Source organism: Sinocyclocheilus anshuiensis, unplaced genomic scaffold (genome assembly GCF_001515605.1).
Source record: "Sinocyclocheilus anshuiensis isolate Anshui unplaced genomic scaffold, SAMN03320099.WGS_v1.1 scaffold1335, whole genome shotgun sequence".
NCBI classification, from domain to species: Eukaryota; Metazoa; Chordata; class Actinopteri; order Cypriniformes; family Cyprinidae; genus Sinocyclocheilus; species Sinocyclocheilus anshuiensis.
In genome coordinates, this window is record NW_015540921.1 from 225,694 (window position 1) to 243,378 (window position 17,685).

The window sequence follows — 17,685 nt, forward strand, 5'->3', positions numbered from 1 at the left end:
GTACAAAAGATCGGATGATAATGGCCAAAAGTGCATTCAGTCTGAATCTGAAGGCCTCTGGGATGTGTCTGGATCTTCCTTTCTTCTTAAAGGAGAGATGTTGATGAAAGCAGCCTTTTTCAACTCTAATTCAGTGCCAAGAACCTCAGGACCTTCAAACAAAATTGCTTCAATATCTTGATGAGAAAGAGAGCCTGACGATCCAAGGTCACCGCATTCAAAACTCACTAACGGCAGAGAAATGTTCTCAAAAACAGAAATAAATTGCTCTGCGCCAAACATATAAATAATATAAACCAGATGTGTGGATTCAAAATGAATGAATCATAAACCTGCACACTTGGACTGCAAATTAAAACACTTTTAGAGTCTGAGAGCTGCTTCGTGTTTATAAGTATTCTTAGTGTTTTAATGAGCTTTCAAATCCTCACCGTGTTCAAAGAAACTGAATTATAAAAGCATTATTTTTTTTTGTGAGGAATCTATTTTTGGCAGAACATGTAATATAAAACTTGTAACAACCTTCATAATGAAAGTAAATAAAAGATCCTTTAATGAACATCTGAAGGCTTTCTAACGTCGTCTCTCACGTAAGAAAAGCTTTTTACAGGTTTCATTATATTTAGCTTAAATGCAAAAATACTTACCAGATATGGTCATATTTAATGTATATAAGATGTATTTAAATGTTTTATAAAGAAGTTTCTTCTGCTCACCAAGGTTGCATTTATTTAATAAAAAATACAGTAAAAATTGTGAAATATTATTACTGTTTAAAACAGCTGTTATCTATGTGAATATCTGTTAAACTGTAATTTATTTCTGTGATCTGCAGCTGTATTTTCAGCATCATTCCTCCAGTCTTCAGTGTCACATGATCTTCAGAAATCATTCTAATCAAGGTTATTATAGTTAACTAAAACTAAAAACATAAAAAAAAATGACTCGAAATAAAATAACCATTAACTAAAATAAAATAAAATATAAAAAATATAAAACATAAAAAAAATATTTTAACTTAAACTAAAAACATAAAACACACTTTTTATTACTTGAAATAAAATAATCAACAAAAAAAAAAATACTCAATGTTGAAAACAGTAATATTTTTGTGGAAACTGTGATGCATTTTATTTTATCAGGATTCACAGATGAACAGAAAGTTCAAAAGAACAGCATTTATTTGAAATAGAAATCTTTTGTAACATTATAAACGTCTTTACTGTCACTTTTGATCAATTGAATGCATCCTTGACGAACAAAATCCTTAATGTTTTTCAACAGCAGTGTAAATAAGATCCTCATGCATGCATTAATAAGTTTCGAGCGACTCACCTAGCACTCCTAACCGGTAGTTCACGGTGACGACGATCACGTTTCCGTAGCTGGCGAGGATGCTGCCGTCGATCATGTTCCCCGTTCCCTCGACGTACGAGCCGCTGTGAATATAAACCATGACCGGCTTCAAGCCCGTGTCGTCATGCGCATCTGAAACAGAAAGAAAGATCACTTTATATAACCAACAAACACAAGAGAACAGATCAGGCAGAAATGAAAACTCCGTCATTTGTTCATATGATGGAAAACGGTTTGGAACGGCAGTAAATATTGACGGATGAACTCTTCCATTAATTCATCTCAGTCTGTGTGCATTTAGAGGAAATGTATTCCAGTTTTTGTACTGAATAGAGTCGACTGAGGTCATTACTGGGCGTTTCCTCATGAGCTTTTAGCTGCTAGTGTTTTATATCACATCCATTAAGTCATTATGGTCTCCATTAGGCAGAAGATTTAAACCAGAAAACACTGGAATGCTGTAGAAAACTGTTATTTCTGCGTTCACTATTGAGAGCAGGATAAAACCCGGCCAGTTATGAAAAAACTGCTGATTGCTTCCATTAAGTATGAAATATGAAACCGTGTTTAATGAGAAAGAGGATGTTTAATGTTATAAGCAGTGTTGGGGAAAGTTACTTTTAAAAGTAATGCGTTACAATGTTGCGTTACTCCATAAAAAAAGTAACTAATTACGTTACTTAGTTACTTTTTATGGAAAGTCATGCGTTACATTACTTTTGCGTTACTTTTTAAATCTGGACAGGGCTTGCTTGTTTGTTTTTAAAATAAAAAATGTTTATTATATTTATTTTTGGCAAATATAAAAGCCTTTTCACACCAAAAGTGAAATGAATAAGCCTCAGGCTGAAGGGAAAGTAAATTTACTTAATTTTTATTTTACGTAATTTAAGTGAGATGAATTAATGCATATTCATATTTATTTTAGAACTACAGTAACATCTTCTGATTTCTGTCACCATGGCAACACCAGAGCTGTCAATCAATAAATTGATTGCATTACTTATTTGAAAAAGTAACTCGGATATTCTCTTGTAAATTAAAAAGTAATGCGTTACTTTACTAGTTACTTGAAAAAAGTAATCTGATTACGTTACTCGCGTTACTTGTAATGCGTTACCCCCAACACTGGTTATAAGTTAAAGTGTTACCGTGAAACCATTCTCATGATATTTAAAATCAACTTAAGCAAAGATTAAGTTGTGAGGAATCTATCTGCTGGTGTGAATGTCTCATAATTTCTAGATAGAAAAGTTTGTCAAGACAAACTTTAAGTTTGCTTGAGAAAGCCGGACCAGAAAGTTTGAAAAAGTTTGAAAAGATTAAAAAGTTTAAAAAGTTTTAGTTTGATGGTTTTCAGTCTGAAATAGTTTGAAGTTCAAAGTAGTTTTAAAAGCTTAAAGTTTGAATGTTTTGAAGGCAATACAGTCTGTCAGAGATAGATAGATAGATAGATAGATAGATGGATGGATGGATAGCTGCTAGAATACCTGTGTGGTTGCTAAGGTGTTGCTATTCGGTTGCTAGGGTACTTGGGGTGGTTACTAGAGCAGTTGCGATAGATAGATAGATAGAAATGCAGCTGCTAGAATACCTGTGTGGTTGCTAAGGTGTTGCTATTCGGTTGCTAGGGTTGTTGGGGTGGTTACTAGAGCGGTTGCTAGGGTACCCGGGATGGTTGCTAGAGTGTTGCTATGCGGTTGCTAGGGTACCCGGCGTGGTTGCTAAGGTGTTGCTATGCGGTTGCCAGGGTACCCAGGGCAGTTGCTAGGGTGTTGCTATGAGGTTGCTAGGGTATCTGGAATGGTTGCTAGGGTGTTGCTATTCGGTTGCTAGGGTACCTGGGGTGGTTGCTAAGGTGTTGCTACGCGGTTGCTAGGGTACCTGGGGCAGTTGCTGAGGTGTTGCTATGCGGTTGCTAAGGTACTCGGGGTGGTTGCTAGCGTGTTGCTTAGATAGATAGATAGATAGATAGATAGATAGATAGATTAAATAAATATAAATTGTAGAAACGTCCAGCTTCAGTTGGAGCTTCTCGTGTGTTTCTGCTGTGAATCTTGACTGATTTTTATCAAGTAAGCGTCAGAATAACTGCAGTAATATCTCCAGATGAACACTTACTGGACTGAAGCAGCTCGTACTGTTATAAAGATGTCATTGATTTACAGCACAGGCATCAGAATAAATTAATATCAGCATCTGCAGCAAATTGCATATTTGAGTCTCTGAATAAAATTAAGTTGTTTTTTCCTCCATATTCTCATTATATCAAACTACATGAGCCATAAAAGCCTGATGCATCAATTATGATACAAAACATTAAACGTATATGACACTCAATGAACTGTTCCATTTTAAGAAATTAAATTGTTAGCTTTGTCAGAAATGATAAACAATATCTTTTTTTAATGTTTAGTGAATTTGGAGCATGCATTATGAAAACAAATCTCTTATGTGATCACTCAATTGTATTAAGTATAATACAGTGCATTACAGATGCTTTATAGATATAAAAATCCATTAGATAACCACTATTACACAAACATCAACAAATATTGCAAAAAGTAATTAACAACATAAATGCATTTTTATTATTTACTTTCTTTCAAAAGTCAGCAACTAGCGTGTGGATTTGTTAATTGTCTTACGAAGCCAGTGTTATTTTCATATCATGAGATACTATTATGTTTTTTGTTAATATTTTTGATTAGATTTAATTTTTATGTGTTTTGTTTTCACTTCAAACATAAAGTTTTAGTGATTATTTTTTTTGCATATCTGTCATTTTTATACCTTTTTTTAAATGTCAGTATTGTTTTTATTTATAAGTTCTAGTTATTTTATTATTTAAAGTTAAACCAAATGGAAATTTAGATTGGACAACTACTGTAAAATTAATAAAATAAATATAAAATAAATAAAAACAAAATTAAATTAAATTAAATTAAAAATAAAATAAAATAAAATAAATAAAATAAATATAAAATAAAATATAAAATAAATTAAAATTAAATAAAATAAAATTAAATTAAATTAAACAAATAAATAAATACTTTTTTTTTAAATTTCAGTTAGCATTTATTTTGCGTCAAGTAACTTCTTAAATTTTATTTTAATGTTAGTTAACCATAATAACCCTGGAAAGACCTAAAACCTGAGATGGACTCACTGAGAACAGTGAACGAAACTCACGACCAACACTTTACATCTAATGTTTTGCTTGTCATCTCCGTTCATCATCTGTTTCCTTATGTTCTGCTCCTCGAGGTGATGATGAATCTACTAGAACATCACAGTTTGGACATCAACTGCTAAATCATAAATCCATCTCCTTAAGGAACAAACAGCATATTCAGTTTCTGTCTATGTGAGAAACACGAAGTGACACGTGCAAATAAGATCATGGCAATCCCATGAATACATGGATATAATAATAAAACAGCTCCGTTCCAGCAGCTAGTGAGCTGCCTAAGTAGAAAGCATGTTAAGGCATCATAGACACGCTTCTGTTCCACATATTACAGCAGAATTTCATGCATCCTTTCTCAAGAAGTCAAACCCATATTGCAAAAAATCTATGCAAGGATAAAGCATGAAAACTGTTGAATATAAATATAAACCATTCAATACCAAGAAATATGTATAAATAAACATAATTTTAATAATAAAAATACTATGTTATTATATCCATAATTTTTACTCATATTTTAGCATAATTATAGCAGCTTTGCAGCATACTAGTGTCAAACTCAAATTTAAAGCAGTTTATATGCATATATGTATATGTGTGTGTGTGTGTGTGTGTGTGTGTGTAATTATAATTACTAATATAATTAATGTTTATATAATAATACAAATCTTCTTTGATTAGTATGTACAGTTATGTATAATTTTTATGAAATTGTGAAATATATATATTCACGATTTCATAATTTCATAATTTTTTAAGAATCTAAATCATGAAAAATGTACATGTACACGCACACACACACACGCACACGCACACACACACAGTCACTCACAGACGGACACAGTTTTTTTTTTTTATTTTTTTTTTATAATAATAAAAAAACCCAGAATCACTGAGTTGGAAAAAGGATCAACCTACGCCTAAAAATGACTTGTAAACTCAATCAGGTTTAGCTGATCTCCTTATCAATGGCACACAAAGCCATCTGACTTTCACCTGTGATCAGCTCAGCATGAAAAGAGCTTTCCTGGAGCATTTCAGTCTTTGGTAGAGCAACTGAAGCAAACAATCACTTATGGGTGGCAAGGCACTCTCAAAAGATCTCCAGGATGAAGCTGTGGACAGGCACAAGTCAGGAGAAGGAGACAAAAACATTTCAAAGGCTTTATCAATGCCTAGAAGCACAGTGAAGTCTATTATTAATAAGTAGAAGGCATTTGCCAAAACACACCTGGAAGATTCTAAGGCAGATGAGACTAAAACTGAATTATTTGGCCTCAACAGCAAACGATATGTCCGGCGGAAACCCAATCGAGCTCAGCATCCAGATAACAGCATTCCTGCAGTAAAGCATGGAGCTACAAACGCTCACCATCACATTAAACTGAACTTGAGCAGTTCTGCAAAGAAGAGTGGGCAAATATTGCAAAGTCTAGATGTGCAAAGATAGTCGAGACAAATCCCAACAGACTAAAGGCTGTATTTAAAGCTAAAGGTGGTTCAACAAAACACTGATACGAGGAGCTGATCCTTTTCCAACTCAGATATGTTTATGTTTTTCTGACATTGTAACGCCCCTTTCCTGTCACTGGGAATTTTATGGGTGACACCCGGGATCTTCTACATGATGGGTTCAATGTGTTTAAATTCGTACTGCTACCTCTTCCACGCCTTTATCTCAAAATATCAGGACAAATGAAATACAACTCACCACAAAGCAAAAAAGTTACCCCAAATTAAAATGTACTTAACTGAAATGAATCTGTTGTCAATAAAAAAATAAAATAACTTTTTAAAGAAAAATGATACTGTTATTCATCAAGGATGCATTCAATTGATCAAAAGTGACAGTAAAGACATTTATAATGTTACAAAAGATTTCTATTTCAAATAAATGCTGCTCTTTTGATCTTTCTATTCATCTGTGAATCCTGAAAAATAAAACATATCACGCTTTCCACAGAAATATTGTGCAGCTGTTTTCAACACTGATAATAATAATCATGTTTCTCGAGCAGCAAATCAGCATATTAGAATGATTTCTGAAGATCACGTGACACTGAAGACTGGAGTAATGATGCTGAAAATACAGCTGCGCATCACAGAAATAAATTACAGTTTAACATATATTCACATAGAAAACTGTTATTTTAAATCGTAATAATATTTCACAATTTTTACTGTATTTTTGATCAAATAAATGCAGCCTTGGCAAGCAGAAGAGACTCAAACGTTTGATCAGTAGTGTGTGTGTGTGTGTGTGTGTGTTTTCGTAAGCCGTACCTTCCTCCGTGGGCACGTAGATGTTGAGGTACAGACAGTCTTCGCTCTGCTCATGTACGTACGTCGCGACCGTGTCCAGGTTTGCGGTAAACCACACCGGTAGCATGTCTGTGAGCAGCAGCCGGTCCTCCAGATACTGCGGACACACCGGAGCGAACTGCGTGGCGTTCCTGATGCCGGGCCATGACGCCGGCGGCTCCGGTGCCTGGAAGCGCCGCTGTCCAGTAGGGGGCATCGCATACGGGACCCCCAGATACTGCTCCACGGGGCCCAGGATCTCACTGGGCAGTGCCACATGCAATCCACGCAGCTTCCCGTAGTTTGTGGTGACGGTGGTGAACTGTGCTTGCTGACAAACGACGAGCGTAACTCCCCAAACCACAGAGACGACCCGAAGGATCATTCTGAGACGAAACATGGCGAAAGCAGCAGGAAGCAAAGGCGTAATCCTCACAAATGTGTTAATCCAAACGCGCACGGATCCTCAGGCGAGCTCCTTCTGTTGATCCTGATGTTGGGCTGGTTTGTCTGTCGGAGCGTCGGCCCTCGTGTTGATGGAGACGGTGCCTGCCATGTTTCAGAAACACAACTATATCCTGATTTAATTCCAGTCAGATTGATCCGCCTGTGAGACAGAGAGCAGAACAATCAAATTATGATTTACACCAGAAATATACTCAAGATTCACTACATGTATAGTAGACATACATATAAACAAGTGTTCCAGATTTGAGGTTGATATCTATTGGAAGTGTGTTTCTGTCATGGGATAAAGAAATAAAACAAGGTAACTGCAACTTTTTTCCCTCACAATTCTGACACTTTTTCTCAGAATTGCGAGAAATAAAGTACATAGTCAGAAATGCGACATACGAAACTAAGATTTTTTTCCTCGCTATTACAAGATAACTTCTTGCAATTTTGACTTCTGTCTCGGAATTCTGGGTTTACATCTCAGAATTCTAACTTTTCCCGCAATTCTGAGTTTATATTTTGTTTAACATCTTATGGTTTTTTTTCTGTCACAGAATAAGAAAATAAAAAAGGTAACTGCGACTTTTATCTCACAATTCTTACTTTTTTCTTGCAATTCTGAAGTCTTTTTATCAAAATTTCGACCAACACTTAAGTTAACTTTTTGCATTTTTGATATTTTCTCAGAATTCTAAATTTACATCTTGCAGTTGTTACTTTTTTTCATCGCAATTCTGAGTTTATATTTTTAACTCTTGACTTTATTCTATGAAAACCGAGTTTACACCTTGTTTTACATTTTTGATTTAGGTTGTTGTTGTAACGGGGCTGACGAGACGTGAGACGTGTGGATCCATCTGCAGGCTTTATTAAAGAGACGTGGTAAACAGGCAGGGTCAAACAATGGCAAACAGGTATATGGCGGGCAAAACACCCATGGACCGAATTCGTGACAGTTGTTTTTTTCCGGTGTGGAATAATCACGAATAATTGTGAGTTTTTATCTCACAATTCAAACTTTTTTCCTCACAATTTGCAAGTTTATATCACGCAATTCAAGTGAGTCAGAATTATGAGATATAAACTCAGAATTGTGAGATAAAAATTAAATGTTTTTATCTTTATCTCGTGGCGGAAAACAAGCCTCCATAGATAAACTCAAACGTGGAACACTTAGATTTATGTCTTTCATTTTGTAGCAGTTTTATATTTACCACAATTCATAAAACATATTTTATATAAAAGTAAAAAAAATTGTAGCGCAGTACATTTGACATTTTTTGAAACTTGAACTTCTATAACTTTTTTTCTATTTCACTTGTATAACGTTTCTCACTTAATAATTGTCTCACAATAATTGTACCAACTGTCTTCCTTAAAAAGAGATCAAACTGAAGTTTGTGCTCCAATCAGGTCAGAGCTCAAAACATTAGAACAGGTTCAAACATTAAATTAAAACATTAAAATCATGGCATTATTAACATACTGATCTTAGACCAGATAGAATCAGTAAGTAATGATGGTTCCTCTGATTGAAAAACATAATATTTTCAAGTTCAGAGCAAATAAATAAATATATAGACATACACTAAATTATTATTTTTTTTTTATAAAGTGATACTTTTATTCAGCAAGGATGCATTACATTTATGATCTTTTATAATGTTACAAAATATTTCTATTTCAAATAAATGCTGTTCGTTTGAACTTTCTATTCATCTGTGAATACTGAAAAATAAAATGTATCACGGTTTCCACAAAAATATTACTGTTCAACATTGATAATAATCAGAAATGTTTCATTTAATCAGCATCTTAGAATGATTTCTGAAGATCATGACACTTTTATGATAAAAAAAAAACAGAAAAACAGAAGAGACTTCTTTCAAAAACATGAAAAAATCATACAGACTCCAAACTTTTGATCTTTAGTGTATAACTGTTTTGTCAGCCTTTGCACGCAAGATTAAGTTTATTAATTCTGAGAATTTCTTCAAAAAGCTTGATAACCGTCATCTCATCTCTGGATGATCAAAATGTCTTTTCGGTTCGATACGTTACACTGGACAGACACACTGATTAATACAAAATATCTCTTCTAGCATCCTGCAGGAATGAAAACACAAATACGATTGCTTTAATATCTCAAAAAGACCCCGGCATTCTCACATGCGTCTCCTGTAGAATCTCAAACAGCTTATCTGTGCATCAACCAACACTCACGAGCGACTCAAAAGCATAATTTAACGGATTCAGCCCTGCATTTCAATGCATTCGCCACGCCTAAAACATTGCAATGTCTAACAGTAACGCCAAACCATAATACTGCGATTCTAATGCCGATGGAGCGGCTGTGAAATAACACACTCAGCTTTGTATTTTCCATCCATTAAAATGAATGAAATGTTCAGTGGCTCTGCTGGCAGGGAGAAAAGTCCAGGCTCTCTAATAACGCGGGCCGTGTAAATCTGGCACATTCATTCAGCAGTCATCTGAACGCTCAGAGCCATTAACAAAGCTGTCCGCCAGACATCTGCAGCGCTTAGCACATCTCATCTGTGGGTGTCCACTTACGTAATGTTGAGCAACACACAATATATTATTCATGAGGATCCTCGTCTTGTTTTCTGTCTAAACATCCTTACAAAGCATGAAACATTGAGCTATACAAACAAAACAGAATGCAATATTAAGGCTTGTTTTCAGAGAATCTATTGTGAATATAAAGATATTGACCATAAGCAAACAAAATAAATCCTAAAAAATAAAATGCAAAGACAAAATACACATATATTCCAGATGGATTCTCTGGCAACAAAGCTTAATATCAAATTTGCATCGCTGGTAGATATTTTACCATATTTTTTCGATATTTGTACAGGACAAGAAGAATTGTGTCTTTTTGCAATGTAAACAACTGAAGCAAAACAAGAGTAACTATTAATGTGTTATGAATTACATAAAGTGTGAGTTTTGAATATAAAGATATTAAGCATAAAACAACTGAAATAAAATGTATTAAAAAATGCAAGGTCAACAAAGTGCTTCTTGCTTTAAGGATGTTGCAATATTTGTAAGAATAAATAAAAATAAATTGTGACTTTTTGCAGTGTAAACAAGCTGAAGCAAAACAAAAGTAACTATTAATTTGTTATAAATTACATAAAGTGTGAGTTGTGCAGTTGTATTGCCGCTTATACAGAGAAACTAAAGATATTAATCATAAACACGTGAAATGATACTAAAATTAAAATAAAATGCAAAGACAGAATACATTTATATTCCAGAGAGATTCTCTGACAACAAGCCAAAAATATCAAATTTGCTTCTTGCTTTAAGGATGTTTAGATATTTGTGCCATGACAGCAGGACAGAAAAAATAATAAATTGTGTATTTTTGAATTGTAAACAAGCAAAATAAAGTGTGAGTTGTGCATTTGTATTGTTGCTTTTCCGGAAAGCCGATCTTGAATATAACGATATTAAACATAAGCAAGAAAACAAGTGAGGTCATGGGTTTGATTTCCAGCGAATGCATGAACTGATCAAATGAATAGTTTGAATGCAATGCAAGTCACTTTGGATACATGCATAAATGTAAATGTGTTCCAGACGAGATTTCCATGACATTTTAATGAAGTGTTAGCTGTGCATTTCTATAGTTGCTTTTTCAGTGAATTTATCTTGAACATAAAGATAGTATGCATGAACAAGAGAAAACAAACGAATTAAAACAAAATAAAATGCAAATTCAAAATATGCTTATATTTCAGACAGATTCTCTGACAACATGCCTTAATATCAAATTCACTTCTTGCTTTAACGATGTTTAAATTGGTACTCAACAAAAAGACAAAAATTAGAAATAAATCATAAATAGTGCTTCTTGTTTTAAGAATATTTCGATATTTGTATCGGACAGAAGTAAGAATAAATTGTGACTTTTTTCAGTGAAAACAAGCTGAAGCAAAGAAGAGTAACTATTGATTTGTTATAAACTACATAAGGTTTAAGTTGTGCATTTGTATTGCTGCTTTTTCAGTGAATCTATCTTGAATATAAAGATATTAAGCATAAATGAAAAAATAAAGAAATTAAACTAAATGAAAATTAAATGCAAAGAAAAAATACACATATTTCAGATAGATTCTCAGACAACAAGCCAAAAAATATCACATTTGCTTCTCTAAGGATGTTTAGATGTTTGTAATGAAAAAGACAAAAATAAGAATAAATTGTTAAGAATGTGACTTTTTGCAGTGTAAACAAGCAGAAGCAAATATGTTCAGAAGAGTAACTATTAATTTGCTATAAATTACATTCACTTTGAGTTGTGCATTTGTATTGCTGCTTTTCAGTGAATCTTAATAAGCATAAACAAGGAAAACAAGGAAAATAAAACCAAATAAAAATAAAATGGCAAGACAAAATACACTAGATTTTCTGACAACAAGCCAAAAATATCAAATTCTTGCTTTAAGGATGTTTAGATATTTGTACAGGGCAACAAGACAAAAAAACAAGATTAAATTGTTAATGTAATATTTTTTGCAGTTTAAGCTGAATACGAAAATTAACTTTTAATTTGTTATAAATTGCATCAAGTTCTGCATTACATAAACAACTAATGAGCTTAAATGAGTCAAATCGAGGCAGAATTCAATGAAGGTGCTATATATCGTGTCTCTGTTGGCTGTGGTCAAAGCATCACGCTGTGTGGAAATGTAATTTTCAGGAATTTAATATTCTCATCAGTAGGATTCAGGTCCAACAAACACAAAACTTTTAATTAGTTTCCATACAAAACCTCGACAGTCACAACCACGCTGTTCTTGGCAGGTTTGGACGTGTCGCTGTTTTCACATCGTTCTTTCTCAAACGGCTGATTCAAACTAATAATGCTGCTTATTTACAGTCACGGTTAAACCAGCGCTTGTGCTAAAACAAACCTGCTCGGCTTTAACTAGAAAATGTTTGATCAGGTTGTTTGTGTGTTTCATGCATTGCTGTAGATCATCACCACGGCCATGGGTTTGAGTCGCGACGAATGCATGAACTGATCAAACGTATAGTTTGAATGCAATGTAAGTCACTTTGGATAAATGCATAAAGACAAATGTGTTCCAGATGAGATGCAGAAATGAATTTGGGATTTCCATGAGTTTTTCCAGTCTTTTGTGATTAAAGGAATTTCCCTCAGGTCATACAAGATCAGGATGAGTTTGTTTCTTCGTCAGATTTGGAGAAATGTAGCACTGCATCACGTGCTCACCATTGGAGTGAATGGGTGCCGTCAGAATGAGAGTCCAAACAGCTGATAAAACCATCACAATGATCCACAAGTAATCCACAGCACTCCAGTCCATCAGTTTTTTGGTTAATATTTATTTTATATAAAGTAACAAAAATGTTTGGATTATAAATAAATGGATTTGAAACAATTTTCACTTCGAAATTGCTTGTAAAATTTACAAATAATTACAAAGAATTGGCAAGCAACACACTGAAATAAAACAGAAATTTTGAAGTAGAAAGACTTAAATGATATTTTTGTAAAACATGTTGAAAAATTCATCCTAATCTCGGATGACCTGAGAGTGAGCACATTTTCAGCAAATGTTCATTTTTGGCTGAACTATTCCTTTAAGGGAGAAGGAGTTTTACTATCCATTTACATTACACATACACAAAGAGTCATTTCTAGCTAATCTGCTGCATGCAGCCCTGGATGTGCACGACCTGAACGCTGCCATCTTTTCTCACCGAGTCAATCACCTGAGCCATGAATGCCATGCAGCACAGCGGTGTAGTTACAGCATCAACCAGCAGGGGACATCTAATGAACACAACCAGCCCTTTGAATTAAATTACAAAATTATATTGCATGCAAAAAAATTCAGTTTATCTGGACAGCATGTTATTACATGTTTCCAGTAAGTGGTTGTGTGCATATATGATCATATTACATGAGATGCATGCAACACAGATTAATATGCATTTGCTCAAGAGTCATATACTGAAAATACACAGGCAATAGAACGGGAATATATATATATATATATTCTTAAAAACATTTATACCTGCTATAAAACCTGCTTTATGAAGCTTGGAATAGAATGTGTGTTTGAAGGAAAAGAACTATTCAACCCAAAACAAACATTCTGTCAGTTTTTACTCATCCTCATGTCATTTCAAATGCACGTTGTTATTTTTTTCTGCGGAATACAAAACGAGAAATTCTTCACGCAGCTTTATCCATACAACAAAGCTCTCAAATCTCATTATTAAGCTGTTATTCTTCATATTGACTACTTTAGAGCTTTGTTTTGTATTTTTAGTAATACGCTGAAAAAAAAAATGGTGTAGAATTTATTTTTAGTTGTTCATATGTTATTTTAGTTGCATTTAGATACTATATTTTATTAATATTTCAAATCAGTTTTTATTTTCTGTATTTATTTTAATTTTAGTTAAAATTTTAGTCATTTTGTTGTGTTTTTTGTCATTTTTAGTAGTTTTCGGTTTAAAAAAAATATGCCTATATATTAATTTCTATTTGAGTTTTAGCTATTTTAGTACATTAAAGTTAGAGTTAAAATGAGAAATGTTTCTCACAACTAGCTGAATTTTTTACACTGCAAATTTAATGGCATAATATATTTTGCTTGTCAAGGAAATCCATCTTGTTTAAAGGAAAACAAGACAGTGATTAAGAAAATTAGAAAATAAGAAAAAAAATATATATATATATATATTTTTGGGCTGAACAATCCTTTCAAACCTGAGGTAATGCTTGCGGCTGTTCTTTTGTGACACGTTTAGAAACTATCTGAAGTAGCTGCTTATCCCTGCGGGTGGCCTTTCAACTCTACTCCTGTCTGCTGAAGCTTTGTGTCCATGTTGGACGCGTCTGTTCCTCTTGACACAGTTAATAATGATGCACCTGTAATTCACACACTCACGCTGCAATGCAAATCATCAGACCTCATATACTGCTGACAAACGCTGTTGATTTGCAATCAAACTAATGCATCTCACCTATTTTAAAGGTGATTTAGTCCTCTTTCACATTGCATCTCCATTCATGCACCATGTAGATGTACATACTGTAGTACCACCTGCTGGTTCAGAGATTTCATGTTGAGAATATAAAAAGATGCTTTATCACTGATGACCACCAGTACTAATGAAGAATACTAACATTAACGGCAATGCAAGCAAACCAAAACCTGTATATGATCAGCTGTTTAACCCTTTGATGCAAATGGTCAGATTTTCAAAAAGCCACTATAATTATCTAAACCACTCTTTATTACATACGGCTGTCTTCTTTATATTGTGTTTTTTTTTTATGCAAATCATCAGACCTCATATACTGCTGACAAACACTGTTGATTTGCAATCAAACTAAAGCGTCTCACCTATTTTAAAGCTGATTTAATCCTCTTTCACATTGCATTTCCATTCGTGCACCATGTACTGTAGATGTACATACTGTAGGTGGTTTAGAGATTTAATGTTGAAAATATAAAAAGATGCTTTATCTCATCACTGATGACCTCCAGTAATACAATGCATAATACTAACATTAATGTCAATGCAAGCAAACCAAAACGTTTTTAGGTTATATGATCAAGTGTACATTTGAACCCTTTGATGCTAATGTCCATTACAATGGTCAGATCTTCAAAAGCCATTATAATCATCTAAACCACTCTTTTTGCATTAAAGCACAGGCCGTTCCTAATAAGTCACCAATGACACCAGCTAGTATTGGGGTTCTGGAGCTCCATCTAAATAGTAATCAATGAAACGAGTCGAAAAGCCTAACATTTAAGGTTTTATTTATTTTTTTTTAGAAAGGATGAAACAGTAAAGCTGTGCAGTCGACGTGAATGTGTAAAGTAGGTTATTGAATCCCTCACAGATCTTACCTGCGCTACTGTCCTGCGACTAATAAACCCCTTCACTGCCCTGACACTTGCTCTCGAGCTAAAACACGAAGAAAGGACACAAACATGGGCATATGTTGGACTGCATCGCTAGATTGTGCCGTTTTCCTGACTCAAAGGATGGTTACGCGTATAGATGATGAATAGAAAGTCGAGACAAATCAGAGAGGATAAAACCCCATCTTCATCCAGACACACGCAACCCGCGGGGAGATAAGAAAACGCATTATTAGCCACAGCTGCTTACCTTTAGATCAGCAAAAACAAAGGTGAAAAAACCCTTAAATCCGAGAGAAGAGGAATAAAAACCGTCCGAACGAGTGAAAGATGCGGACACTGACGCCAGCGCGCAAAACCTCCATAAAACACCGCGGATATTCACCGATTCGCAAAAGGATGGAAAGAATGTCTTTGCAACGGTGGAAATCACACGATAATCTCGATCCTCTGATCAATTCCTCTCTCTCTCTCTCTCTCTCTCTCTCTCTCTCTCTCTCTCTCTCTCTCTCTGTCTGCGGGTTCGTGTCGAGTGAGAATCACGGACTGACTGCATTAAAGCTCAGCCAGAGATTTACACGAGAAACACGGAGAACTTGAGGAATAACGGAGACTGTAACGGAAGCTGAGATGGAGACTGTAGACAGATGCTGCTGGTATTTTATAGCGAGATACACCTAACACCAGGTTGTGCAGCATTCAGAAGCGGACTGAATGAATTGGAATTACAATGAAATAAATTCATATAACTGCTGTTAATCGTCATAATGCATTCAAAATCCAGGTCCGTTTGGATCCCAAGAATCGTTATTTAATAAAATAGTAATAATTTAATTTTTTTTTTTCCGACTTAAACCTTTCTCATGAATAGGTGAATGTGAAAAAAGGTTTAAATGTTACCAAGTTATTAATGCATTTATTACTTTTTTATGAATTAAAAAATTAGAAATCCTTTTAAATGACACATGAACCACTATATATATATATATATATATATATATATATTCAATATTGATGAAAACTTTTATTTCAATATATCATTGTATGTAATTTATAAGATCATATAATCTGAGAATTACTATAGTATTGGAATGAATGGAATTCCTTTGAATTATCAATTGAAAAAACAGTCCAAATTTATGCAACCTACATATTTATTTATAGCAAAACAACATAAATATCACTCTGAAAAAATTTCAAATTAAATGAATTTTACTTGAATAAACTTTAACTTTCAAATGCAAAAAGTGCTGTGATTTTGTGATGAACACACAAGAAGATGTTTTGAATGTCTGAGTTTTTTGCACATACACTCATAAAAATAAAGGTTCCGAAAGGAGGTTTTCACAGCAATGCCACAGAAGATCCAGTTTTGGTTCCCCAAAGAACCTTTCAGTGAAACATTTTCTTTGGGGGGGTTCTAAAGAACCTTTTAAGAACCTTTCATGGTTCCATGGATGTTAAAGGTTCTTCATGGAACCATCGGTGCCAATAAAGAACCTTTATTTTTAAGAATGAACAATGAAAGTCTGTGATGGGACTCGAACATTTCATTTTTCAAAATGAATTAGCTATTATCATGTTCTCATACACACAGCATGGCACGTTGACACGTTAAATGTTAGATAATCAATATCTATAATACTGTATATCAATATAGTCAACATTAGATATCATTAATCAATAACTGAAATGTCACCTATACATTGTGTATGTATACATTACATTTCACAAATTACAGTTGATGATGAATGACCTAAAGAAGACTTTTCCCCAAATTTAGGTAAAGTCTTTGAATGCCAAAAATAATTATTTGAATGGCAAAAGTCATTCCAGTTACAAAATCTCCTCATGCTTTCTGTCTCTGATTGATAGTTTAGTGTTTTATCCAGTAAAAGCTCTTTCAGTGTAATTGTACAAGCGTCAAGCTTCAGCTGGAGCTTCTCGTGTCAAATCTTGACTGGTTTTGATCAAGTAAGCGTCAGAATAACTGCAGTAATATCTCCAGATGAACACTTACTGGACTGAAGCAGCTCAGCTTTACTTGATTCTCCATCAATCATGTTTTAGAGTCTCAAATCTGATCCTCAGGATCTTTTGAGGAGCGTTTGTTTCCAGAAGCTTTACTTTCACTGTTCCTCAGCGGAGGAATGATCTTCACAAGCCTCCAGAACATCTCACATCTTCTGAGGAGCCTTTATTTCTTCAGCTCTCAATCACTGCATTATATGTTTGGATCAATCTCATCTTATATTACTGGAGATATAGAGCGACGGCTGATATTTATAGCATTTTATGTCAGTATCTGCTGAACTGTTATAAAGATCTCACTGATTTACAGCACAAGCATCAGAGTTTCATCATAGAAATATCAGCATCTGCAGCATATCCATATTTTTGATGGATAAAATGGAGCTGTTTTTCCTCTATATC

At 34.1% G+C, this 17,685-nt stretch overlaps 1 protein-coding gene across 1 annotated transcript in view; it reads right to left on the minus strand.

Moving 5' to 3' along the window:
- Positions 1–15,672, minus strand: part of LOC107689337 (neuroligin-4, X-linked-like) — a 31,371-nt gene extending 15,699 nt beyond the window's left edge. Inside the window, exons 1-3 of the mRNA XM_016487288.1 lie at positions 15,503–15,672; positions 6,830–7,454; positions 1,336–1,488 (exon numbers count right to left, since the gene is read on the minus strand). Coding sequence (XP_016342774.1) covers positions 1,336–1,488; positions 6,830–7,247 — 571 coding nt within the window. The 5' untranslated portion in view covers positions 7,248–7,454; positions 15,503–15,672. The remainder of the gene's footprint in view (positions 1–1,335; positions 1,489–6,829; positions 7,455–15,502) is intronic.
- Between the last annotated feature and the right edge of the window lie 2,013 nt (positions 15,673–17,685).